Genomic DNA, 27,990 nt, shown 5'->3' with positions numbered 1-27,990 from the left:
TACATCCAACATAAATTCAGCTTAAATATAGACACATAACATGAGCATGTGTGTGTTGCGAGATTTCTCCCGAGTAAACTTACAGTCGTCAGTGTGTCCGCGGTGTTCCGCGAGACGGTGTAGATAGAAAAATTTTTTTAAATATATAAATAATAACAATAATTCAATAAATAAATAAAAAATAGGAGAGATAAGTAATAGTACATTGGTTTCACATAACTCATTTGAACACACTAATAAAAGTATTCATATATGTATACAAAATAACACACACACATACAAATACGTGAGCAAAAAAAATTAAAAAAAAATAAGAAACAACTACTACTACTACTACAACTTCTTGGTAAGTAGTAGGCAGTGAGCCAAAGTGAGACATTCGAATAAATAATAATCATAAAATAATACATAGGCGTTTGGTTTCTTATTTACATTAATTTTCATTTTCATTTGTTCATCAATTTTAAGACAATTTATCTATAAAAAATATATAAATACTTGTTAACACACACACACACACACTCGCCAAATTAAAGTGTGTTTATTGTTGTGTAGTGTTGTTATTGTTGTTAATATTTATGTTTATTTTATATTGGTCACATTGTGTGGATGAATGTATTGTCGTCGTCGTTGTTGGTGGTCGTTGCAGCGCGTGTGTGGCAAAGGATTATTGTTGTCAAAGATATTTTCATAGTGTCGGTGGTGGTGAAAAATAAAAAAAATAAAAAGTATTTGTTTTTGTTGGTATTGTTGGTGGTAAAAGCGGTGTTAGTGGTGGTGTTTATTATTTTACTTGTATCAGCAGTACTCGTGGTGGAGTATCACGCATCAACGAAATTAACTATAGGACACAAGAAACGATCAACAGCAAATGTTTTAAATGGACGCATCGTCCATTATCACCCAAGTCTCGAGAGATGACGAGCTAGGACATTACAATAACGAAAAAGGTATATCCTTATATGCTCATTTTTTTTTTAAATTATAGGTACATCATCATTATCATTATCATTTATGTTTATGAATATTTTTATATATAAAAAATAAAAATCAAATTGAGCACAGTGGTGTGTCTGTCTGTCTACACCTGTTACAGCAGTTTTTTTTTATGGGGAGGAGTAAGATTGGCGGTTATAATATGTAATATTTTTGATGATGATGATGATGATGATGATGATGATGATATTGAAAATTGATTGGAGAGGGGATTAATCATCGTGTATTTTACCTCGCCTAGTTTCACCTCGCGTGTTGACCCCCTCATGATTATTTTTTTTACTCTATATTGAATAATAATAATAACATGTCTTATTTAACTCATCATTGTATGATATAATTTCTGTATTTTTTATCCTAGTTAAATTTTTATTTATTGTTGCTGCTACTGTGGTGACATTATATAAATTCCATTGTAGCTATTTTTTCTTTTTGTTAATTATTATTTTTATTTAACCAAGTGAATGGAGTATCATTATTATTATTATTTGAAAAATAATATCAATGTCACTATTCAAGCATAGATGATGTTAATAATATATATCTATTTTAATATTTAAAAATATTAAATTACAGCACAATTACCCAAGGACAATGAAGCAGCTAGTAGCAATGGACAATCATCAAGTGGTAATAAAAAACCCAGGGGACGTGGATTATTACGTTCGTTGTTGTGTTGTCTTGGAAAAGGACGAGGTGGTAATAGTTCAAAAAGTTCAAAAGCAAGTTCATTACAATTTGACAGTCGTGCAACACCACCTCCTGGTTCACCTCATTTTTTATTACCACCAGTTAAACATCAGGATATGCATAAAAAATGTATGGTTATTGATTTGGATGAAACACTTGTTCACAGTTCATTTAAACCAATAAATAATGCTGATTTTGTTGTACCTGTTGAAATTGATGGTCAAATACATCAAGTATATGTTTTAAAGAGGCCTTATGTTGATGAGTTTTTACAGCGAATGGGTGAATTATACGAGTGTGTATTATTTACAGCAAGTTTAGCTAAGGTTTGTTTTAAATAATTTAATTAAACTATCATCATCATCATTCATTATTCATTCATTTATTTATTATTATTTTTAGTATGCTGATCCAGTGGCTGATCTTCTTGATAGATGGGGAGTATTTCGAGCTAGATTATTCCGAGAATCTTGCGTATTTCATAGAGGAAATTATGTCAAGGATTTAAATAAACTTGGTAGAGATCTTCAACAAATAATCATCGTTGACAATAGTCCAGCTAGTTATATATTTCATCCTGACAATGCGGTAATTTATATTATTATTTAATTTTTCAAATTAAATTCTTGCATAAATTTTATTTTATCAATTTATCATTGGCATTTTATTTTTCAAAGTATATATATTATATGTACATACATTTCCCTTGACATTATCACACCTTCATGGTCATACCATAGAGAATCAATACTTGATGCACATGGGATGCAGAAAAAAAAAAAATAAAAAAATAACAAAGCGTCAACTATATCGAGTCTGAAATTAAAGTATTGATGAGTGTAAATAAATTACCTTGTAATTTTAACCCGCTTTTATTATTATTTATTTTCTTTTCTTTACTTTTTTTTTTTTTTCCTTCTTTTTATCTATTTTTCTAAATAAAAAAAAATCATATGTATATATTTATCTGACCTTGATGATTTATTGATAAAAAATTAGTTAATTAATTTATAGAAATATTGGGGTTATTTATATTTGTTTATTTTTGTTGATTTCAACAGGTTCCTGTTGCTTCGTGGTTTGATGACATGACAGACTCTGAACTTCTTGATTTAATACCATTTTTTGAAAAATTAAGTAACGTAGAGAATATATATAATGTTCTTTGCAACAGTAATCATCCGTACAATCAAGTTGTACCAAGTGGTATACAAAATAATTCAAGTCCTGGTGGTGGTGGTTCAATTGGTGCTTCCTAGCACTGTTGGGAGCCTGGCCTCGCGGTCAGCCTCGTTACATCACGCCGCACCTTGAGGAGGGCTCTCAATGGTTTTATTCAAATTGTACAATTATCATCATTTCGTGATATTCAACACACGGATATACCAACAACCAGCTAAAAATTAATAATTATTATATTAATTAAAAAACAATATTAAAAACGAAAAATATACAAAAAATACATAAACATCATCATCTGCATCTAGACAAATATTCAAAATAATATTCCACAGAGTGAGAAAAAATAATAATAAATTTAAACAAAAAAAAAAAAGCTAGATAGAGAAAAAAAATATTTAAAATTTTTCCAGTTATCTGGAGATGAACGTAATTTTTTTTAAAAATTAATAAATTAAAAATAAAAAGAAAACAATGATAATAATAATAATATTTTAGTGAATTGACGTTTGTCTTGAAAAGATGAAAAATAATAACAAAATTATTATAATATTATTATTATTATTATATTTAAATACAAGCTCATAAAAAAAAAATAATAAAAAATAAAATTAAAAATTAACGGAAAGACTCTCGCCTGGCTTCCACGTGGCCAAATATATATAAAAATATATATTTTGATTTTTTTTTTGTTTTTTTTTTATATATAAATATATATAATATTGAAATAACAATTGAAATAATTTTTTTTTTTAATTTCTTATATGCCACAATCAGCGAATTGAAAAAAAAAAAAAAAAACAAATAAAAATAAGATTATTAATTCATTGGTATAAATGAGAAAATAAAATATAATTTTTTTTTATTATTGAATAAATGCATATCGTAATGAAATTATTTTACCACATAAAAATAACTAACAATAAATAAAAAAAAAACAAATATATATTATAAAAATTTAATATGATTTATTTATTTGATATAAGTTTTAATTTGATTTTGTCAAATATTTAAAAGAACAAAATAATTGTTTATTAAATTTAAATCACTGCGGGATACGAGTATTTAATTATCTCATTCATTTACAAACAGAATTATTATTATTATATAACATTATTCATAAAACAATTAATAATTGTTGGATCGTTTAAATGGGCTGGATGACTAGTCGTTGATTGTCATAAATTGTGGCATTAATTAAATGGATAATTGTCCAGTTGAATTTTATCTTGTTAAGTCATTTTATCATTTACAAATTTTTTATTTTAATTTTTTTTCTCAGACAGATTATAACTTGGATTCTTAATTTTTATCATTATCTTATATTTTTTAACTGTTGTTTTTTTTTTTGTCACGTGAAAATGGCCAAGATAAACTCAATATTATACATGTTATTATTATTTAAACAATAATTGGCTGTCTTCAATTGAATAAACGTTGGGAGAAAAAAAAAATATGTAGAATTTTACTAATAATAATTGTAATGAATGAAAATAAAAAAAGAGACAAACAAATTTTAATTGTATGAATGTGAGAATAGTGCAAGATTAATAACAAATTAATGCAAAATATAATATTAAATATTATAGATGATAAAAAACTAAAAAAAGAAAAAAAAAAAAAGATATAATAATAATAATAAATATAACCGTTTGCAAGACGGTACTTGCACATAAAGAGGAGATTTGGAATTAATATTATTAAAAATAAAAAAAAAAAAAAATTGTTCAACTTATATAGAAATTTTTTATATGAAATCAATTGATAGCAATGTGTATTTTATTTTTTTTTAAATTTTTAATGGAATGACGGAACAGGACGTGATAAATAGATTCCACTTATTGAAAATCATGTAAAAAAGAAATTAATCGTGACTATATACACAAATAAAATAATTATATATTGTACAAAATTTATCGAGAAGAAAAATAAATAAATAATAATAAATATATAATTGTGTATTGTGTGAAGATATTTGGTTGATCATCAGTGACGTGAGAAATGTTTTTTTCCAAAAATATAAATGCATTATGTAATTAATTTTTTTCTCAGTAATTAAATGGAAATAATAATTGAAATTCACAGGACAATAAAGAGCCGGATTTTCAACAATTGATGGATCAAAAAAATCTCTTGTATTGGGAAAATTATTTTCAGAGAGAGATATAAATTCATCAAGACAATCAGTGACCTCATTATTAGTAATTTTTCGATCTTAGAAATTTCTCCAACTGAAAATTCCATCAACTTTTTTTTCTAGAAATTTCTCCAACTCTTTTTTTTTATTACTCATTGATATTTTATAATTTAATTTTTATATTTTTTTAAATTTTTTTTTCTCTCTCACTCAGCTAGAGGCACCATCATGGGGTGCGTTCAAAGTTATCCACTCGGTTTTCTGGAATTTTTAGATGCTGCATTTTAAGAAACTTTTATAAATATTTTGATATTTTGTTAAGATAGACGTCACCATTATTTATATCTACAAAATTAATACAGTAATATTTTTAATTTAATTAATTTTTTTTTTCTATTCTTTTTGGACGCCATTTTGAATTTCAAATATGACTTTTTGAACGCGCCTAAACACATACATACATAAATAATACACATCATCTATGTATTGCATGTAATGAAACAACACAGTTGTTCATGTAAAAAACCATTACTCAATTTTTATCATTTAAATAATAGTGTTTTTTTTTATATAAACAATTTTTTTTTCAACATAATATTAAGTAGTTAATTTTTAAATTAATAAATCAGTATCACATTAATTATTATTAAAGCTAAATCAAGTTTTATTGTTAATAGTGCAACAACATTATTACAGGTGTAACTGATACCTATATTTTTTTTAATAATGTATACAAATATCAAAATAATGATGATTTTGTCATTAAATCATGATAATTTTTGGTGTGTATGTTTATCATAAAACTAATTAACAATCAGTGTAATCAGCATAAACATTTAGTAACCTAAAAAATTATGTAGGTGCTATTTTTATTACCTATATAAAAATAAAAAATAAATTTGTTCAAGCATAATTATCATTGTTGCATGTGTTGATAAATTATTCATATTTTATGATAAAAAAATTAGTTTAACAAAAAAAAATTTAAACTAAAAATTATATGATGGTATTGGTAGATAGTTTACGACAATAATATTGGTACACGTTGATAGTGCGTCAATCAAGTCAAATTGAAACACAAACATTTATATATTGCCTAGGTGGAAAAAAAAAATAAAAAAAAAAAACAATTATAAAATAAACATACTTGAAATTAACTGTCAAACATCATATAAAAAGTATATATTGAATAGTTTTATCTACAAACAACAAGGCAACCATCATCGTCATCTTGCTTGTTGTAATTTATAAAAATAATATTATTAAAAATTCATAGACAAGCTGATTTTAAAATCGTTGTCAAGTGTAAGTCAACCATATTTTATTTGTTTAATATTTAATTAATAAATATATACAATTTTAGATTACATTTTTAATTAACTTTGGAAGCTATTACATTTGGAGCAAGCAATTCTATTAATAATTTAATTGATGAAATGAAAAAAAGTTAATCATTAAAAAAAAAATAAAATCATCATTATTAGGTGAGTTGTTAATAATTATTTTTTTGTTTCTATTTAATTTTTATTTTAAATATAAACAATAATTATTTTATTTTTTAGGAAGAAAATTAACAATATAAAAAAAAATAAAAATAATAGTGTATAAATTGTTGATAAATGTACAATGGGACGTAGAAAAAAAAATGAAATTTTAAATAGCAGTAGTGGTGGTGGTGGTGATGATGGTGGATCAACATCAACAATACCATCATCAAATATTGCTTCAACAAATTTAGCAATGCCAGTAAGAAAATCAAGAAGACAAATTGCACAAAAACAACAATCTATTGAAGTGAATATTGATAATAAAAAACAAAATGGTGAATTGCTAGGAGGTAATATTAAATCAACTAAAAATATAGAAAAAAATAAAAATACAAATCAAGTATTAACAAATAATATTGATAGTGTTGGTGTTGTTGATGAAGCAGTACCAATAATAGTACCAAGAAAACGTGGAAGACCCAGGTTATCTGGTAATCGTAATACAAATAAAATCATTTCATCAAATGATAAAAATAGCATTATTAAAACTGATGATAATTTAACAAATTCGTCTAATAATGATAGTCAAAAAATTATTGATAAATTGGTAGATAATTTAGAAACAACACCAACAGAAATTCAAACAACTGAAATAATTAATACAGATTCAAAAAATATATCAAATGATAATGTTATTTTAAATAATTCTGATGAAATTGTTACTAATAATGATGCTGAGATTGTCAACGTTGGTAATGATGTCATTGAAGAAGAAATAGTTGCAGAAGAGACAGTGGTATGTGAAGAAATGGAAGTTGAAATTGATAATGTTGTTGTTGTTAATAATGATGATGATGATGATAATAATGATATTAATACAGCAAGTGAGCAATATATTGATAATGATATTGGTTGTGAGCAAGTTGTTGTTATGGATGAATCTCATTTTGAAGAACAAGTAGAAGTAGAAGTAGAAGATGATAAACAAGAAAATAACGTTGTTATATTAATTGATAATGAAATTGATACAATGGTAACAAATACTGAAGATGTTGTCACAACAAATGATTATGAAATTATTGAAGAAGGTGTTGAATGTTTAACTGTCAATGATAATCATCATGATTCAATTGATTATTTACAAAATAATAAACAAAGTGATAATAATACTGTTAATGAATCTCAATTAAATTTAATTGATAAAATTAATAATGAAATTATTGTAGCTGATAATTCTGATAATCAATTAATAGAAGAAAATTGTCAATCACAAATAACAGAAAAATATATCAAGGATAATGATAAAAATAAAAAAGTTGTTAGTAGTAATAGTAGTAGTTGTAGTTTAAATGATTATAAAAATATAATTGATAATGACAATATGATTATTGATAATTTAGGTGTTCATGATTCTTCAACAATACAAACTTTACCAAATAATAATTATGATGATGATGAGGAGGATGATACATCTAGTAAAATAATAACTCAAGAAATTTATAACAATGATGATATTATTGTTGAAACAACAACAGATGAAATTGTCGAAATAAAAACAGATGATGGTGATGATAATAATATATCAACAGATTGTGCCAAAATAAATGAAAATTCAATTGAATATTCAGACTATCCACAAGATACAAATGATGAAGAATCACGTGAAAGTGAAATAACAATGATGATGGATAATAAAAATAATGAAAATGATACAAAATTATTATATTGTAGTAATAATAATAGTGCAAGTGATAATAGCAATGATATAACATTATCAAATAATAAAATTGATGATTCAAATGAATTAAAAAATCATCAAAATCAAAATGATTGTGATAAAAAATGTAGTGAATTTCGTAATCGTAGTGGTAGTACTGATACAACTGGATCAGATAATGGATCAAATTCATCTGGTATTAGAAGAAGTAGTAGAATACGTTCACAAGGTTTAATGAAACAAAGATCACGTGGTCGAGGACTTGTTACAAAACCCATTGCTGATGTTACAAAAGCAATGCAAGAACGTGAAACAATAACAAGTTGTAGTAGTAGTAGTGGTGGTATTGCTGGTGGTAGTAATAATAGTATTATAAATAATCAAAAAAAAGATACAATAATAACATCAACATCACAAGATAATTATTACAATAACAATACATCAACAACAACATCATCATTATCAGATGTACAATTTGATATACAATCTGATAAGGAAAATAAAAAATTGACATCATTAGACACTACATTATTAAATACTACAACATCAACATCAACAATAGTATCAACACAAATAATACCAACAACAACAATATCACCATTAACAATATCTAGTAGTAGTAGTTTAATTGGTTATGAATCTGATACAACAAAACCAGTTAAAGTTAAATCACGTTGGCGAAGATCAAGTGAATTAGAAATGTGTGGTAGTACAATTGGTGGATACAATAAATCATCAACAACATTTGGCAATATAATATCTGATAATAGTAATAGTATTGGTACTGCAGGTACTTTATTAACATCAATTGATAATAATACAGCTATGATAACATCTTGTGAAGATACAGCAAAAAATTCAATTATAAAAAATGATGATAATAATATTATTGATGAGAATAATTGTAATGTTGTTGATCAACAAAATCATCAGCAGCAGCATAATATTAAATCAAATGATGATAAAACATCAACAGTATTGTCAATGATAAAAGAAGAAGAGATCGATTATGAATTGCAAGAAAGACTTCGTCAATTTGAAAGAATAAAAGAAAATTTATATTTAACTGAAAGATTTACAAATAAAGAAACAAAAAGAATGGTTTGTGATTGTTTTTTAACAGATGAAGATATTGAAAGAGGTGAACTTGGTTGTGGTGAAGATTGCTTAAATAGATTATTGATGATTGAATGTGGTTCAAGATGTGTTGTTAATGATCGATGTACAAATAAACGTTTTCAAAGATGTGAATATTCAAAATGTCAAGTATTTAGAACTGAAAAAAAAGGTTTTGGTTTACGTGCAACAAATGATATATTAGCTGGTGAATTTATCATGGAATATGTTGGTGAAGTACTAAATCCAAAAGATTTTCGTCGACGTGCTAAAGATTACTCAAAAGATAAAAATAAACATTATTATTTTATGGCACTTAAATCAGATCAAATTATTGATGCAACAACAAAAGGTAATATATCACGTTTTATAAATCACAGTTGTGATCCAAATTCAGAAACACAAAAATGGACAGTTAATGGTGAATTGAGAATTGGATTTTTTAATCGTCGTTTTATTTCGGCTGGTGAAGAAATAACATTTGATTATCATTTTCAAAGATATGGAAAAGAAGCACAAAGATGTTATTGTGATGCACCAAATTGTCGTGGTTGGATTGGTGATACACCTGATGAAGAAAAAAGCAAAAATAAAAAAAATAAAAATAAAAATAATAAAGCACATACTGATTATTTAAAAACTATTATAACATCATCATCAACATCATCATCATCATCTGGCTCAGAATCATCATCACCATCATCATCAGTTTCATCATCACCATCAGTATCACCAGTAGCTTCACGTTCACCATCACCTGTACCATCACCATCTCCATCACCTTCACTTGTATCATCTACAAAATCATCATCATCATCAATAAAATCAACATTAACATCAGCAATTGCAGCAGTAACAGCAGCAACAAAACCAAAAAGAAAAACAAAAACAACAGCTACAGCAACAACAGTAGCAAAAACAAAGAAAGCAACAACAACAACAACAAGAAAAAAGAAAGAAATTAAAACATCATTTGTTGAAGATGCAGATTTAGATGAAGAAATTGATAAACTTTGTGCAATTGGATTAAAAAATCGTGCTCATACATTAAATCTAAGTCGTTTAATGGTACGTAGTCGTGAAAGTGAGCATAGAAATCGTTTATTAAAAGTTATACAAAATGGTGAGCCAGCATGTCGTAGATTATTCCTTGATTATCATGGTTTAAGATTAATATGGAGTTATATGATGGATGTTGGTGATTCAAATACAAAACAAATACAACAATTTAAATTGGAATTATTAAAAACATTAGATACACTGCCAGTTCCAAATAAAACAATGCTTATGGATAGTAAAGTATATGGTGTTGTACAAAAATGGTCAATTAATCAAATTACTAATAATAATGATAATAATGATAATAGTAATAGCAATAATAATATTAATAATAATGAAGATGATAATAAAATTGAAGAAAAATCTGATGATGTTAATGATGTTAATAAATGTGATAATAAAATTGATACATCATTACCATCAGATATGGAAATACAAATGCAAGTTGATAATTTAAATGATGTTGATGATGATCAAATTAAAAATACAACAAATGACGGTGTTTCTAATAATAAAATAAATGATAATATTGATATTGATAATGATAATACAAGCCAAATGATTGTTGATTTGGCAAATAGTATATTAAATAAATGGTCAAATTTAAAAGAAGTATTTAGAATACCAAAAAAAGAAAGAATTGAACAAATGAAAGAACATGAACGTGAAGCTGACAGTGGTTATATTAGAGAAGACATTGAAAAAGAAGAACGTAGAGAATCATATGAAAGAACAAGAACAGATAGATACAGTGGAAGACGAGATGATATATCATCATTAACACCAACATCATTATCAACAACACTAATATCAACAATACCAAAAGATCGTGATAAATGTGAACGACGTAATGGTATTGGAATTGGTGGTGGTATTGGTGTTGTTGGTATTGGTGGTATTGGTATTGGTGGTACTAGTGGTATTGGTAGTGGTATTAAAGGTCGTGATAGTCCTGATTTAGATGTTTTATATCGTAATAATAAAGATAAACGTAATTCTGATGAAAGAGGAAATCTTGTATCAATACCACGTTTATCAAAATATGAAAGAAGACAATTATTTGCACTTAAAGTTGCTAAAGAAGAAGAAGAAGAAAGATTAAGAAAACAACAACAAAATATGTGGCAAGAACATGAAAAACGTTGTGTTGCATTAGGTATTGATCCACATACAACAGCTGCTATTGATCCACAAACTGGTTATCCATTATATTATAATACATCAATTGGTCAATGGCAATCATCCTATCATCATTCATCAACAAAACAATCTGTTCAAGAAACAAGTGATATTATACCATCACCATCATCACTACCACCACCAGCAACACCATCACAATCAAAAACACAATCATCATCATCACAATGTAATTCAATTTATATGACAACAAATACACAACCAATTAATGCACCATCAATACCACCTCATTCTCATCCTCATCATCACCATCATCATCATCACCATCATCATAATCCTCATCATCAACATCATCACCAACAACAACAGCAACAACAGCAGCAACAGCAACAGCAACAGCAGCAGCAGCATGCTTCAACTAATTTATTAGCTTATGATAATATTAATCATCAACCAGTACCAACAACATATCCAACATCATTTACTAATAATTTAATAACTTTACATAATAATTCTGGGCCAAATGGTGCTGCTATTAATAATACATCAATACAACCTAGTCATCATCATCACAATACGTATTCAGCAAATACAAAATTATTATTAGATAAACCATCAACCATCACAGATTTACCAGTATCACCATTAACACTAAAAATTGAAAATAATCAACAACAACAACAATCAATAGAAGAAGAAGTACCTCTTGTATTGGATCTTCCACCTAAATGGAAACATGCCAAAGATTCACGTGGTAGAATATATTATTATCATATTAAAGAAAGAATTCCACAATGGTTACCACCATTACCAATTCACATTGGTGTACAACCAGATGATTCAAGTTCAACATCAGAATCAAGTGAAGATGAATCAAGTGCCTCAGATGATAATACTGATGATATTATATCATATGATAATATTGATAATGATGATAATGATAATCTTGATAATGATAATGGTGATGGTGGTGATGATGATGATGATGTTAATATGATTGTTGATGATAATATATTAGAAACAGTTAAAATTGTTAAAAAAATAAAAACAAGAAAATTATTAAATTGTAATTTAAAGTCTAAAAAAAGACGTATTGGACTTGTTCAAGAAAGAATAATAAGTCCAAGAAGAGAAGAAGATCGTGTTGATCATAAAAAATATAAAAGTATAAAAGATAAACTTCGTCGTCAAAAAGAACAACGTGGTAAATCTAAAGAAAATATACATGAAAAAGTTAAAAAACATAGACGTGCTAATAAATCAAAATCACATGCAAGACATACTGCTATTAAATTACAAACAATTGCACAATCAAATGAACTATCAGCTGAAAGAAAAATTAAGGATACATTTAGAATAAATATGGCTAATGTCATTGTCAGATTTTTGAATCCTCATCGACAAAGTGATTGTAAACAAGGACGAATAACAAATACAGATGATTTTAAATTTTTAGCACGAAAGGTAATAATAATAATAACTATAATTCTATTTTAATAATGAAGCTTTATTGTTTGATTAATTAATTAATTTATTTATTTTTACAGTTGACACATTTTGTTCTTGCTAAAGAATTAAAACACTGTAAAAGTGTTGATGAATTACAGTGTAATGAAAATGTTAAACACAAGGCCAAAGATTTTGTACGAAAATACATGAATAAATTTGGACCAGTATATCAACGATCATCAGATGAAGATTATTAATTGGCAGTATCATTATGTTTATATAAAATCATTAAGAAAGTAAATAAATAATTGTTTTCAAAAATTTAATTTTATTATTTATACTACAGAATAATTATAACAATGAAAAAAAGAAAGAAAAAAAAAATAATTTGCCATTAAATAATTTCAACTTTTTTAATTGTTTATTTATACTATTTAAATTAATTATTAATGAATTTTTTTTTCAATGATTATTAATTTATAAATGAATTATTAATCAATTTTTTATTTTAAAAAAATATCATTATTATGATTACAATAGCTATATTATTATTTATATTTTATATTTTTTTTATTTTTCAAGTTTTGTAAATAATTAAATTGATTACTAGCTAAAGTTTATTAATCTCAATTCAAAATATAAATTTACATATACAAAAATTGCTCAGAATTAATAAACGAATGAATGCATGGAATTATTTTCGAACATGAATGTGAAAAATTGTAAAACAATAATAAATAAAATTAAAATATTAATATAAATATATTTTTATTTATTTATAAAGACAAGCAGCTGTTCCATGTTGTACTGTGATTGTAAAATATTTTATTAATTATCTCACTCCTCACAGCAAAGGGCTGTGAGAGGCAACGATATGCAACTCTTTTACTCTAGAAAAAAAAGAGTTAATTTTTTTCTATAGATAAAACTCTTTTTCCATGACATTTCTAGACTAAAAAAAAAATATTTAAATAAACTCACAAAAGTAAAATAAAAAAAGACACATTTACACTAATTGAATAATATTTTGGATTTTTTATTTTGCCAAATGATAATATAAATTAATTCGTTTTAAATTATTATACATTTTGCATATCTAAATTTTTTTATAAATAAACTACATGCTGTTTTTTTCGTTTGACTATTTCAATTACACACTTTTACAATTTAAATTATCATATTATGTACATAAATAATATACATTTAAAAATATTATCTACGTAATATTATTATGAAAAAAAAAAAATAGGTAAAAAAAATATAACAGAAGATGAATGAAAAAAAATCATTTGAAATAATTAATAACAACATATTGAAAATTAAAATAATAATTAATAAATTTATTGCATGCGTATGATAATTATTTATTTGTAAAATAATTATTGTTAAATAAATGTGTGTATAGAGTATCCAAGAGCAATAGTAGTAATAGTAATATAAATAGAAGCAAATACTTGACAAAATAAATTACTTTTCATTAAATGCAATGAAATTAATTATTTTTTATTTATAATTAAATCATTCAAGTTTTTTTTTTTTATTATTATTCTTGAATTCACATAATTATATCACTCAAATTATTTTTTCTTTATTTATTAAAAACAATAATTATTATTATATTATCAATTTAAACTACCAGTTGACTAATTTCACAGTTTTCATCATAATTCAAACTCAATTCATTCATTCACAGTCGAAAGCAGTATCATCAACATCAATCATCATCATTTGACTTAATTCTCCAACAAATTTATGTTTTTTTTATCAAATTGTCATTATTATTTCTAAAATAAATCAACTACTCTCTTTTTCTCTGAATAATATCAATCAATTACCATTACAAACTAATATTTATTATTATTAATTCATTATTATAATTAATAATATTATTATTATGTTGTTTGTGTAATTGAGTATGGGTTTTTTAAATTATTTCATTCTTTATAAACTTTCATGTCAGTATTTATACTCAAAAAAAATATAAACATAATGAAAACAAAAAAAAAAGTTTACTCATTCATTACTTAAAAAATATACTGACATAATTAATTAATTTTAATTTTAAATTATAATATAATTACATTTAATAATTATTTAGGATTATTTTATGATCAAGTCTTTTTTAGAGCCTGAGTAAAAGGAGCAAATTCGAAAGTGGAAATAATTTATATTTATTTTTTTGGATACAGTATCTAGTTTCAACTGATTTTCATTAATTTACCCTGTCCAATATACAGCTTTGTATTAGTGACTTTTATTTTAAATTAAAAATAAAAACAAAAAAAAATAATAACAACATGTTAATAATAATAATAATTAAATTTTATCACTCAACAATTGCATGAAATAATTATTAAACAATTTGATATTGATAATATCATTGAATGATTGCCATTTTTATAGTATTTTTTATATTCATTTTAATAATTGAAAAATAATTTTCAATTAATTTATTAGTCATTATAGTATTAACCGGTAATTGTAATTATTTTTAACTTTTATTTTTCTTCACTGTTTCATATGAAATATTTTTTTTTACATACAACATGCTCATCAATCATCATGACATCATTTATTATTATGATAATTCTTATGTGTTATGTATATACATAACAAATTTAATTATATAATAATAATAATTACTTAATTTATTATAATATATATACTATTACAAAAGCTTGATTATTATTTGGATCGGACTGTAGTAATAATAATTATTATTATTCATTGCTATGTATAAAACAATAGCTCAACACGTTTTACAAATTATTTATTTTTTTTTCTTCTTCTTTGTTTTTATTATTATTATTATTTCTATTAATCGTATATCTATAATTATTTTATCAACTGACTCTTTTTTTATTTTTATTTTTTAATCCTTTTTGTTTTTATTAATTTAAATTTTTTTTCATTTGCTAATACTTTATTAACTCATAATAAATACAATGATTTCATCTCAAATCGTTTTTTCTTTTTTTTCATTATTATCATCATTATTATTGTTTTTAGGTTTATTAATTATTATATTTTTTATTATTATTACTATTAATGATTCAAGGGTTGTAATTTACACGTGAGGCTTGACTTTTAGCGAAAAAAAAAAACAAAATAAAAATATAAAAAAATAAACCAGAAAATATATGAAAATGTTAAGCATTTATTATCAATGCAATTGCCATTATTATTATCTGTACAAATTTATTATTTATTTATTTATTTATAACGCAAAACTACATCGGAGTTTTTTGTATTATTTAGAATTAATTATTACTATTAAATGAAAAACAAAAAAATATTGCCTTACCACCGACTTTATGGCCTGGTATTTTATTAATTATTTATTAAAAATTTTGTCTTTTTTTTTCTTTTTTTTTTACCGTTGCTTTTATGTATCAACTTTATATTATTTTTTCATGACGATCTGTTATAATGATTACGTCTTTATTTTATTATTATTATATGATTATTATTATTATTAATATTAGAATTATTGAAGAAGAAGAAGAAGCATTTAATAAAGGGTACAATTAAAAGCAGTGCAACTTTTTATATTTCGGCAGTCGGGATCTATGAATTTCTTTAAATAATTAATTTAGAAATTAAATGTGATTGTCCAAATAATACAGCTGCTTTTTTTTGTTGTTTTTCTTTTTTTTTTTTTTTTTTTCTCAATACATGATTCATAATTCTTTAATAATACAGAAAAAGAAAAAAAAAAAATTAAGATTTAAAGTATGTAGTTAGACATTTATTTATTTCTTTTCCTTTTTTTTTTTTTTTTTTTTGGCTTTTAGTGTATGTGATTTTAGTGTATTTTTAAATTAATTATAACATTTCTACCGCGATCCAGCAACTGTTTCAACAGATGATTGGGTAGATGCAACTGGATTATGACTTGTTTCATATTCCATAACTTCTTGATAAATAAGTTCTTTCCATTGATCTACAGTGTGTTCTCGTTCATCTACACTGTGATCATATGGTCCTGGTGCAGGCTATTTAATGTATTAAATTAATTAAGGAGAAAATATAAATAAATTAGTAATAATTTAAAAAAACACAACAATGTATTTATGTTGATAAAAAATAAAATACTTACAGCATTTACTTCACCCTCATCATACCAGACATTTATGTAATTGTGCAGTAAAGCATCATCGACCGAAATACGTCGTTCTGGATCAATGACTAGCATACGTGACAACAAATCTCTCGCTTGACTCGCTAAAATTATAATCAATAATTAAAAATAAATAAATAAATAATTCAATAAATAATATTTTACCTTTTAATCTATTGTGCTCTGAAGAATCTGTTGGAAATAATATATCAGGAAATAGTTTTTCAAATGGATAACCTGGATAACGAGGTCTATTCTCAACATAATTTCTAACTGTTGGTTGCAATCGTTGCATAAATTCTTGTGCTGGTGTTCCCAATTGTTCTATAATTGATAAAATAATCAAATAAATAAATGAATAATAATAATAAATAAACAAAATGACTTACCAATAATTTTATTCCATTGATCAATGTGATCAGTACCAGGAAATAATACTCCACCTCGTATCATTTCACCCATAATACAACCAACTGACCATATATCAACATTTTCTTTGTATCCCATACCAAGAATAACTTCTGGTGCTCTATAATAACGTGTTACAACATATGGTGTCATCATAAATGTTGTACCAGCAGTTCTTGCCAATCCAAAATCAAGTATTTTAAGTGTACAATCTGACTTGACAACAATGTTACTTGGTTTTAAATCCTTTTAAATAAATAAATTATTAATAAAATTATTTATTTTTTATAAAATTAATTTGAATAAGCATGATAAAGACTTACTCGATGAATAATACCAGCAGAATGAAGATGTTTTATACCACAAAGCATTTGATATAATAAATATGACATTCTTTCATGATCAAGATCCATTTGAATGACTTGACATAGATTAGCATCCATCAATTCCATAACCAAATAAACATCTTGAAATTCATGTAATGTACGTTGTGGTGTAAATGCATTTAATAAACCAATTATCTAAAATATTAAATCAATATTAATTTAGACATTTGTTGTCATTTAATTTAATTTAATTAAACTTACATTTTTATGATTAACAAGTTTCATTAATTTAAATTCTCTGTATGCTCTTTTAGCATGTGTTACATTTTGAAATGGTCTTGATAATTTTTTAATAGCAACATTTTGTGCTGTTATTGTGTCATATGCAGCACATACAATTCCCTGTGCACCAGATCCAATTGGTTTTAAATTTTGATATCTTTTTAATATTGTAAATCTAGTGTCCCCGACCTCAACCGTGTAAAACATGGCGGACAGTCGGGTTGTCATATCAGGACCAAGATAAGGCATACGCCTAAGTGATTGTTTATCTTGTGCCCTTATTTTAACTGGCACTTGATTATCTACCTGTGACTCCAGTCTATAATTTACAAACAAATTTCTTTTTAATATTTTTATTTAATTATATAAAAATTAATAATAATAACCTTTTGCTTGATAATTTATTTTACTTTATCAGCTGTTAAACAACAAAAATCTTGTTGTCCTTCACCTCTACCAATGAGACTGCTTGTTTTTTTCTCTTCAAGATGATGTATTATATAAATTTGTCTATAAATTTTCAATTAAAATTATTATAACAATTAAATTAAAACATTATACAATTTTTATATTTACCATAAATAAAAATAGGCAGGCATTATTGATGGTGTTTTGTGATTTTAGACTTGTCGATAACTTGAAGATGAAAATAAAGGAAAGACGTCACTTAAATTCTGTAAATAGATAATAAAAATATATTAATAGTAAAAAACGATATTATTCAATTATAAATTTATATGCTAAAAATAATAATGACAGGTTCCAAGTGAGGAAATCAAGTTATACTGATGGACAAGATGATGTAGCTCATATTCAATTTAATCATTAAATAACCTGTTCTTAATTAAATTGCGGTTGGCTAAATAGGCATTTAAATTCAATCAAATTTACTGTACATTAAATATTATTTAGATGATATTATTGTTATTATCATATGTATTACAACATTAACAAGTTGTTGATTTATAAATGCTACTCAAGCACAGAGCAATTGATGATAATTTATGGAAATTATACAGCAAAAACAACAACAACAACAACAACGACAATTTAGTTAATATATTTGGCATGCGTTCAAGGTACTATTGTTACCCAAGAGAGTATCACATTGTTAACAATAAACCATGATTGTTTATTTATTTATTTATTTTTGTCATCACCTAGCATTGCTTGTATTACAAAATTAAAATTATTGAGCTTTATTTCTATCATTCTAATTGTTTTTACATAATAGATTTTTTTTCTTTTTTTCAATGATCACCATGCTCAGTAGTCAGTACGTGGTAGTGATGAAAATAATTTATTTATTTTTTACATAACAAGTTGTATAAATTATGTTGGGTCACACTCACTTGATGATACATTAACTTATATTCAAGTCTCATCACGCACTGACCAATGTCAAATGTCTTAAATGATAAAATTTAAAAAAAAACAAAACAAAGGCTAAATTCCCCCAACTAAAATTACAATATGATGTTGATGGGGAATGAAATTATCATATGGGTATATATAAGACGATGTTAATAGACAAAAAGTATCAATCGCAATCAGTGCAGTGTATAAAAGTTTAACTACTTATCAAAACAAATAATCAACAATGAAATATTTCGCAGTAAGTTATAAATAAAATAAATAATAATTAATTAAAATATTAAATTGATTAATGGATATTACAGGTGATAGTACTATTTGTTGGTCTTGCCAGTTTGACAATGGCCAAACCAACAGAGATTGAATCTCTTGAAGAAACATCAGAAGTTAAAAATATAATACCACAATCAGGCAATACACGTGATAAACGTGGTTTATTATTTGGTGCAGCTTATACTGCTCCAATTGCAACAGCAGCATATGCAGCACCAGTTGCCTATACATCAGCCTATACTTATTCACCGTATTCAGCATATTCAGCATATTCAAGCTACCCTTATGCTTATGCTTCAGCTTACAGCGCACCCTACTATTTGGCCTAGATTGATTCGTCAATTATTGCATTGTATATCTATTACGGAAAACCACAAAATCAACCATCACCATCACCACCAACAACAACAACAACAAGACTACCTGTTTATCAAACTTTCTACTTGATGCATATTTTAACTTTACTTTGATTTTTGTTAAAATATTATACAACAATCATAGTAAGCAATCTAAGTAACTAATAATGCATCAACTTTTTATTATTGTTGTTTAAAAATTTTAATTAAATTTCATTTGTTATTATATTATAAAATATACTCAAGTTGTACATTTGGATTTTTGATTTATTGAAAAAAAATATAAAATTTATGTGTATATAATTATCAATGAGATTTAAAGTTATTAAATTACCTATCCCCAAGATTAAGCTATAATATCAATGAATACTAATTTTATTAAAAAAAACTAAATGAATAAAAATGTTGACTTGCAAATGTAATCGATAAAGCAAGATGGCGAGGTGAAGAAAAAGGCCAAAGACACTGAAAATTGTAACAAGTGCTGCAGAAGTATTCAGCATCATGATGATGATGATCATTATCATGCTGATGATGATGGACAGTATAAAGTTATACATCAAAATTTGAATGACAAAAGGACTGAATTAAATTGCTATTTATGATTATTTTTTTATGGTTTTGTTAATTGGAATTTTGGTATGCATGTATATCATAAAATAAGCTAGATAATAATACATTTTTTCCAAGTATAAGCTAGAGTTTATATATTACAAAAACGTATGGTAGTGGTGATGATGATAGTGGTGGTGGGTGACGCACGAAGGTCGCAGTCCGAAAATCCATAATATGAACCACCTTTCCACGGTCGCGGCGTCCAAAAAAGATGTCTTATATACAACTATTATCTATGTACATACATAATACATATACAAAATACTTGCACATTAAATAATAGTAATAATAACATAGTAAAATAGTATATATACATAGAAATAAAAAATAATAAATACAGGATAAATGATGTATTAAATTGTGCGCTTGCGCTTATTATTAAATAATAGTTAAAAAATTTCAAATAATAAATGAAGATATGATTTAATGATCATTGTATTCAATAAAAATAATCAATCTATCTTGTACACCATACAAATAGATAAATAAATAGAAAAAAAAAATTTTTAAATGCATCCAGATAGATAAATAAACACCTGTGATTTTCCTTGATAAAAGTATAAAAATATTGTTTATTTTTTTATTTTTTTTTTGTTTTAAAAGTCAACGTCAATAAATTCATTCACATTCAATCAATATTTATACTTGCACCGGGTGTAAATATATAAAAACAAAAAACAAAAAAAAAAGAGTAAATAAAGTACAAAGTAATTGACATAAGTCGATATAATATTATTATTTATCATTCACACTTTTAATAGACATGTGAAAACAATAATAATAATTCAATTTAATTATAAACTAAATACAAAATTATTTGTAATATAAAGTTTTGCAAAAGAAAAACAACAAAATCAAGGAATCATTGTTATCAAAGTTTATTCATTTGTTAATAATTTCATTATTTAAATATTTATCAGTCAAAAATAGCTATGACAATCATCAATGTGTGTACTATTATTATTATTATTAAATAAATAAATAAATAAATAAATAAATAAATAAATAAATAAATAAATGTAATGGAATATTATAAATAAATTGACATTGTTAAACATGAGATGATGTGTAAAATAAATGTTTAATTTATATGCCAAGTTGAAAATATATACAGTGTTGATTGTTGTAAAAAGTAATTGTTGTTGTTGTTGTGGGTGGTGGGTGGTGATATGCAGGATGAGTGCAAGTAAGTAAGCAAGTAAGTGAGTGAATGGGCAAGGGGAGATGCGATCAATACTCCGCCACGCCTCGCACCAACGAACAAACCATTGCTTCTCTTTTTTTTTTTTTTTTAATTTTACAATAAATATATATGTAACATGCACTAGGAAACTAGGATATACAACACATTCCTATTATTTTATAAAAGCCTATATATTATTGTGCTTTTTTTTAAATAAAAACGAAAATCAATAAGTATTTTATACAAATTTACAGAAAAACATGATTTCGAATTTTATTTAGATAAATAAATTGAGGACAAATAGAAAAAAAAAATATTCAACAATAACCAATGAGGATAAAGATTAGTTGTGTGATTTTAGATAACATTATGTGAAAAGTAGAGAAATAAATAAATAAAATAGATTTGAGCTCCTCGTAAATTGAGGTCGAAATTGTCCACAACATAGTTGAGAAAAAAAGGAGAAATAAAAAAGAGGAGACTTTTTTTTTTTTTATGGTATAAATCTACTGATATCTATAGATGATATATATATTATTTTATTGAGCGCAAGCATCCCCCTAAATCTATGACATAATATCAAAATATTTGTTGGATAATTCAAATATTTATATCAAAAAATAAGTAAAATTATTATTTTTTTTGTGTAATTAAACATGTCATTCAATTTTCATAACAAAATATCAATAATTAATAATTTTTTTACATGAAAATTACTTTGACAACAATAAGTTATTATTTTTTTTTTTTTAAATATTCAAGTAGCATTATTATTATTGCTATTATCGATTGTCACAAAATAAATTGTAAATAATCAATAGTTTCATTTTTTTTTTTCTTTTTCATGCATTTTTTGATACAAATGATAACGAATTTAATTTATCATTGAAAAATAGGAGGTATCAATTGCCAAAGAAAACATCAATATGTTTAAAAATTTTAATGACATTATGTGATGTTAATTTGAAGGTTAGTCTTTGCCTTGTAAAATGATATTTCAACTTTAAAAAAAATATTATTTACTGATTTTGTCAGATAAATACTCAATTTTAATAAAAACAATAAATTAATTTTCTAATGCCAATTGTCTAATCAAATAATCAATTAAAATAATCAAACTCACCACTTTTTTTTTCTTTATTTTTTCAACCAGAAAATTTAAACAATGAAATTCGTTTTCCTTGTAAAACAACAAATATCATTAAATATATTTTCACTCCGAAATAAAAATAACAAAAAAAAAAAAAGAAAAATCAATATTTAAATCACTTGATAAACGTTGAAAATAATGACAATAAAATAAAAATATAATAATAATAATAAATTATCAAATTTTATAATTTGACATGAAATATTTTGTGTGATCTATGTGGCTTTAATGAAAAAAACAAAACAAATGTATCACTCAATTATTGTTATTGTTGTTGTTGTTATTATTATTGGTGTTATTAATATTATTATTTTAATAAATAAATAAATGTATAAACAATTAAAAATTGACACAATTTTATCATAAAAACATGATTATTGTAACGTTAATAATGATGGAAAAAACAAGTGTACATGAAAACCACTCGGCACTCGCACCAACATTCGATGACGTCATTCCACCAGCCGGACAACGATAACGACGGCAACATGGATTCTCATTTTTTTTTTTCTCTTTTTTCTCTCTATCTCTCTCTTTTGTCACCCCTAAATATATTCGATATTTGAGATTGGCAACTCTCTCTCTAGTGCGCCAGAGAGTACACCGTACACAATTATATTATCTTACTCACTTGCACTTATTCAATATACATATTTCAAGTTCTCTCTTTTTTTATTTTTATCCCCTCTCTCAATGACAATTGGCCAATCATCATGCGTGTTATATTATATTATTGCTACATTAATTTGCCAGCCGGCGCGCTCATTGTCTTTTCTCTATGTTAATTATTTTAATTTTAATTTCTAATTTTTTTAACAATAAATAATTAATTTTATTTAATAAATTGAATATATATTGTAATGTTTATTATATTAAAATCAAAATAATTTAATATTATTGTGTAAATAAAAGTGAATGCAATTTTTAAGTTTGAATTTTTATTTTTAAAAAAATTTCTGTTTTATCAATTGTTGGTAAGTTTGAGTGGTACTTGGATGGTGCGCTGTGATCGTGACCGTCAAGAAAAAAAACATATGTGTGCATAAAGACACACTGTAGATGTTAACATACACAATTACAATTTACAGTTCTTAGCGCATGCTTGTCCGAAGCTTCTGTGACGTACCTTAGCCATTTTTCCAAGTCAACCGTAAAAAAAGTGATTTGTTTTTTCAATTTTAAGTCTTATTTAAATAATAAATTTATATTAATGTCAGAGCCACAGTCCGCACTTCTACTAAGAAAACAATTAGCAGGTATAATATCAATCTTTTTATTACAAAAAAAAACCAAAAAAAAATAAAAAGAAAAAACCACAATTATTATTATTATCATCATCATCATTTTTATTATTAAATATTATTATTATTGTTATTATTTTAAATGTGTTTTAAAAATTGTGAAAGACCATGGTTGTGTGGTGATGGATCAAATTATAACCAACAAGATGGGCACATTTTTAATTTCATCAAATTTTTATTCATCATTTTATTCATCCATCCACCATTCATTTCAAGTCAAACATATAAAAAATATTTATTTTCATTTTCTCAGCCTCGTTGGTCGTCGTTTTTCCTATTTCTTTTTGTTTGTTTTTGTTGTTTTTCATACACTTTGTTTAATAATTTTAATTTGTTAAATAAAATTAATTCTAGCCAAATTATAATACGCCCCGATCAGTCTGCTAAAATCAATAGTTGCTTCTCTTTTCCCCTTTTTTTTCTTCAACATTTTCTCCTCGTCAACCTGCAACTCTTGTCTTTCTATTATTTATCAATTATTTATAATTTTTTTATTACATAAATGTTTATCATTTGCAGCTTCTTTATTTTTTTTTTTCATTTTTTAATTAAAAATTTTACAATGTCATCGAGTTGGTTGTGTCGGATGCGTGCATTTTGTAGCCATTTACAATAAATGTATATATATCTACATGACCAACACAACTTTCACACTTGTATCTCAACAAATATCACGTTATGTATACACGATAAATTTATTATTAGAGATATTTTTACGTGAATTTTTTTTTTGTCCATCATTTGTATTATTTCGATGAAAAATTTTTCTTTAAAAATCATCTATCAGCCATGACTTGTCTTGATTTTATTTCTACATAAATAATCTAGAAAAAAATTTAAAAATGCTGACAAAGAAGCCAAAAAAAAAATTATTTCATACAGCTGATTTATTTATTAACAAATATTAGGACAAATTATTCAACTTGTCTATTTTTGTTTTTTTTTTTTTTTTTCTTTGAATTATTTCTATTCATATTTTATTATCATCGTTGTGAATATTATTATTATTCACTGATGCCTCGACACAAAGAGAAAGAAACCTTGAAATTTTTATAATATCCTTGTGACTCAGCCAATTTTTTTTTAATTTTATTTTTCACCAAGATATTTCAACAGACCATTGAACCTAACCCCAAAAACATGAGGACAGCTTTCCAATTTATTTTTACCTTGAAAAAAAAATGATAATAATTTATATAATTGATTGTTATTAATTTTGTTTAATTAATTATGTTTTTATTGAATTGTAGAATTAAATAAAAACCCAGTAGAGGGTTTTTCAGCAGGTCTCATTGATGACAATGACATATATCGATGGGAAGTGCTTATTATTGGACCTCCGGATACATTGTAGTAAGTTGAATTTGTTTTGGTTAATATTTATCATGTATTGATGAATGAAATTATTAATTATCATTGTATAATTTTTAGTGAAGGAGGATTCTTCAAGGCACACTTACAGTTTCCCAAAGAATATCCACTCAGACCACCAAGAATGAAATTCATCACAGAAATATGGCATCCAAATAGTAAGTATATTATTAATTATATTTCTATCAAATAATTTGATATTAATTAATGAAAATTTGTTATTATAGTTGAAAAAAATGGTGATGTATGCATATCTATCTTGCATGAACCTGGTGATGATAAATGGGGTTATGAAAAAGCATCAGAAAGATGGTTACCAGTTCATACAGTTGAGACTATTCTTATAAGTGTTATAAGTATGCTAGCTGATCCTAATGATGAAAGTCCTGCCAATGTAGATGCCGCCGTAAGTTTTATTTGAAAATTATATAATGTCATTTTATTATTGTGATGATTTTATTAATTATGCCATTTTATTAATTGCAGAAAGAGTGGAGAGAAAGTTATTCAGAATTCAAACGAAAAGTGGCAAGATGCGTTAGAAAAAGCCAAGAGGAATGTTGTTAGGAGAAAAATAAAAAAAAAAAAAATAACAATTTAAACGGAAATACTTGATCATTTTTATTTTTTTTTTTTTATTTTGTTATATTAAAATCTTTTTGAATCAAAATAAATAACATCAAATGAGAAAGAAAAAAAAAAAATAAAAAAAATAGATCAATAGTTAGTTTCAAATAAAAATCTTAAACGTAACAAATTGTCTGATGAAAAAAATCACGATAACTTCAATTGATAAATAAAAAAAAAAAAAACAAAAAATTTAATTTGATAATAATAAATACAAAGTGCCACTCAATTTCAATTTGCAAATAATTATCTGCATATCTCATTTCACATAACGTCATAATAAATAAACATAAATCCAAAATAAAACAATAAAAATTTTTACCGACAATATTTGTATGAATTTTGATCTCTCTTACTAATGTATGTCGAGCCAATTGATGTTTGTTATTATTATTATCATCATTATCATCGTCATCATCATCAACATCATCATCATCATGATTATAACTTGAAGAAGAACCACAACAGTAATATAATTACTACCATCACAACTGGACATTCATATCCATTCAATAAACTCAAAAAAAAAAGGGAATGAAGACTTTGAAATAATAAGTTATATAAAATAAATAATAATAAATAATTAAAAATAAATAGATAATAAAAAAAATAAACAACAAGCAGCTCATTCCTTTTTTAAATAAAACAAACAATATTGAGCTACATTTTTTTATTACAATCTATAACGTTACAAAAATAAATGATAAATAAAAAAAAATTTCTCTAAATAATTAAAGTAATATTAATTATTAATAATAATTAAATAATTAATTGATGATTCAATTGATTCATTTATTTTTTAAGTATAAAAGCAAATTAATTAATTTTTTTTTTTGTTTTATTTCTATGTAGAAAAAATAATCAAACATTTGGATTACTATTAATTATTATTATTATCTTTATTTGATCTTGTCTTATATGACTATAAACTAATAAATAATTATTATTTTTTTAAATATAAATAATAACATCACACAACTACACATAATTCAATAAATCAGTTTTTTTTTTTTTTTTTCATATTTTCTTACGTTCGTATAATATTTTATAAAATTTTTGTAAAGTCAAATGAATAGCATTAAAAAAAAAATAATGTTCAATGTTATTATGCCTAATAAATTTAATAATAATAATAACGATACCATGTTACGTAAATTTTTGCTAAAAAATGTATCAGTTGCCAAATGAAAGAATTAAACAAAAAAAAAAAAAAAATTTCAATATAAATATTATATAATATTTATAATGATATTGTCTATTAAAATAAAAATAAAAGTCTTAAATTATTTTAATTACCAATTAATTTATTTATTTTCTAATTATTAACAAAACATTTATTTTTTTTTTCAATTATTGTCAATTAGGTTTTAAAAAAATATAAATTTTACTACATTTAAATTTGATTTTAAATATGCATCATATAATTATTAATTATAAAAAAAAAAATACTTATATATTAAAATATCAAAATATATTTATTAATTTAATAACATTAGTCATATAATTATTTTTTATATTATTTACATTAATTAATTAATTTTATATAGAAAAAACAAAGAGGAAGAAGAATCATGATTAATAAATTATAATGGTTTGCTATAAAATTTTTGATTAATAAGATCCAACATAAGATTAAT

The 27,990-nt window shown here is 24.3% G+C and overlaps 5 protein-coding genes and 1 long non-coding RNA gene across 6 annotated transcripts; 5 read left to right on the top strand and 1 right to left on the bottom strand.

Annotated features, from left to right (window-relative positions):
• The first annotated feature begins 35 nt into the window (after window positions 1–35).
• On the top strand, window positions 36–3,956 carry LOC122861070 (carboxy-terminal domain RNA polymerase II polypeptide A small phosphatase 1). The gene is made up of 4 exons (XM_044165236.1): window positions 36–950; window positions 1,573–2,012; window positions 2,089–2,274; window positions 2,748–3,956. Exons 1-4 carry the CDS (start codon window positions 881–883, stop codon window positions 2,943–2,945), a joined length of 894 nt encoding a protein of 297 aa, XP_044021171.1. The 5' UTR covers window positions 36–880; the 3' UTR covers window positions 2,946–3,956.
• Window positions 3,957–5,490: 1,534 nt separating this feature from the next.
• LOC122861071 lies at window positions 5,491–6,487 on the top strand. Its single transcript, XR_006374464.1, has 2 exons — window positions 5,491–6,307; window positions 6,366–6,487. It is a non-coding gene; the product is annotated as an uncharacterized LOC122861071 (long non-coding RNA).
• A 153-nt stretch (window positions 6,488–6,640) lies between these two features.
• Window positions 6,641–13,816, top strand: LOC122861068. The gene is made up of 2 exons (XM_044165235.1): window positions 6,641–12,982; window positions 13,066–13,816. Exons 1-2 carry the CDS (start codon window positions 6,743–6,745, stop codon window positions 13,222–13,224), a joined length of 6,399 nt encoding a protein of 2,132 aa, XP_044021170.1. The 5' UTR covers window positions 6,641–6,742; the 3' UTR covers window positions 13,225–13,816.
• Window positions 13,817–14,449: 633 nt separating this feature from the next.
• Window positions 14,450–23,669, bottom strand: LOC122861066 (stress-activated protein kinase JNK). Its single transcript, XM_044165233.1, has 9 exons — window positions 23,028–23,669; window positions 18,680–18,777; window positions 18,490–18,613; window positions 18,083–18,422; window positions 17,819–18,016; window positions 17,477–17,741; window positions 17,253–17,411; window positions 17,067–17,191; window positions 14,450–16,962 (listed from the first exon to the last, which is right to left on the bottom strand). Exons 4-9 carry the CDS (start codon window positions 18,350–18,352, stop codon window positions 16,804–16,806), a joined length of 1,176 nt encoding a protein of 391 aa, XP_044021168.1. The 5' UTR covers window positions 18,353–18,422; window positions 18,490–18,613; window positions 18,680–18,777; window positions 23,028–23,669; the 3' UTR covers window positions 14,450–16,803.
• On the top strand, window positions 19,595–20,352 carry LOC122861067. Its single transcript, XM_044165234.1, has 2 exons — window positions 19,595–19,718; window positions 19,783–20,352. Exons 1-2 carry the CDS (start codon window positions 19,704–19,706, stop codon window positions 20,077–20,079), a joined length of 312 nt encoding a protein of 103 aa, XP_044021169.1. The 5' UTR covers window positions 19,595–19,703; the 3' UTR covers window positions 20,080–20,352.
• Window positions 23,670–24,121: 452 nt separating the features above from the next.
• Window positions 24,122–26,963, top strand: LOC122861065 (ubiquitin-conjugating enzyme E2 G1). Its single transcript, XM_044165232.1, has 5 exons — window positions 24,122–24,310; window positions 25,606–25,708; window positions 25,787–25,884; window positions 25,954–26,132; window positions 26,213–26,963. The coding sequence occupies exons 1-5, from the start codon at window positions 24,265–24,267 to the stop codon at window positions 26,291–26,293; spliced, it is 507 nt and encodes a 168-aa protein (XP_044021167.1). The 5' UTR covers window positions 24,122–24,264; the 3' UTR covers window positions 26,294–26,963.
• Window positions 26,964–27,990: the final 1,027 nt, after the last annotated feature.

Source organism: Aphidius gifuensis, linkage group LG1, assembly GCF_014905175.1.
Source record: "Aphidius gifuensis isolate YNYX2018 linkage group LG1, ASM1490517v1, whole genome shotgun sequence".
In the NCBI taxonomy this organism is placed as follows: Eukaryota; Metazoa; Arthropoda; class Insecta; order Hymenoptera; family Braconidae; genus Aphidius; species Aphidius gifuensis.
This window is presented reverse-complemented; position numbering and strand designations above follow the sequence as displayed.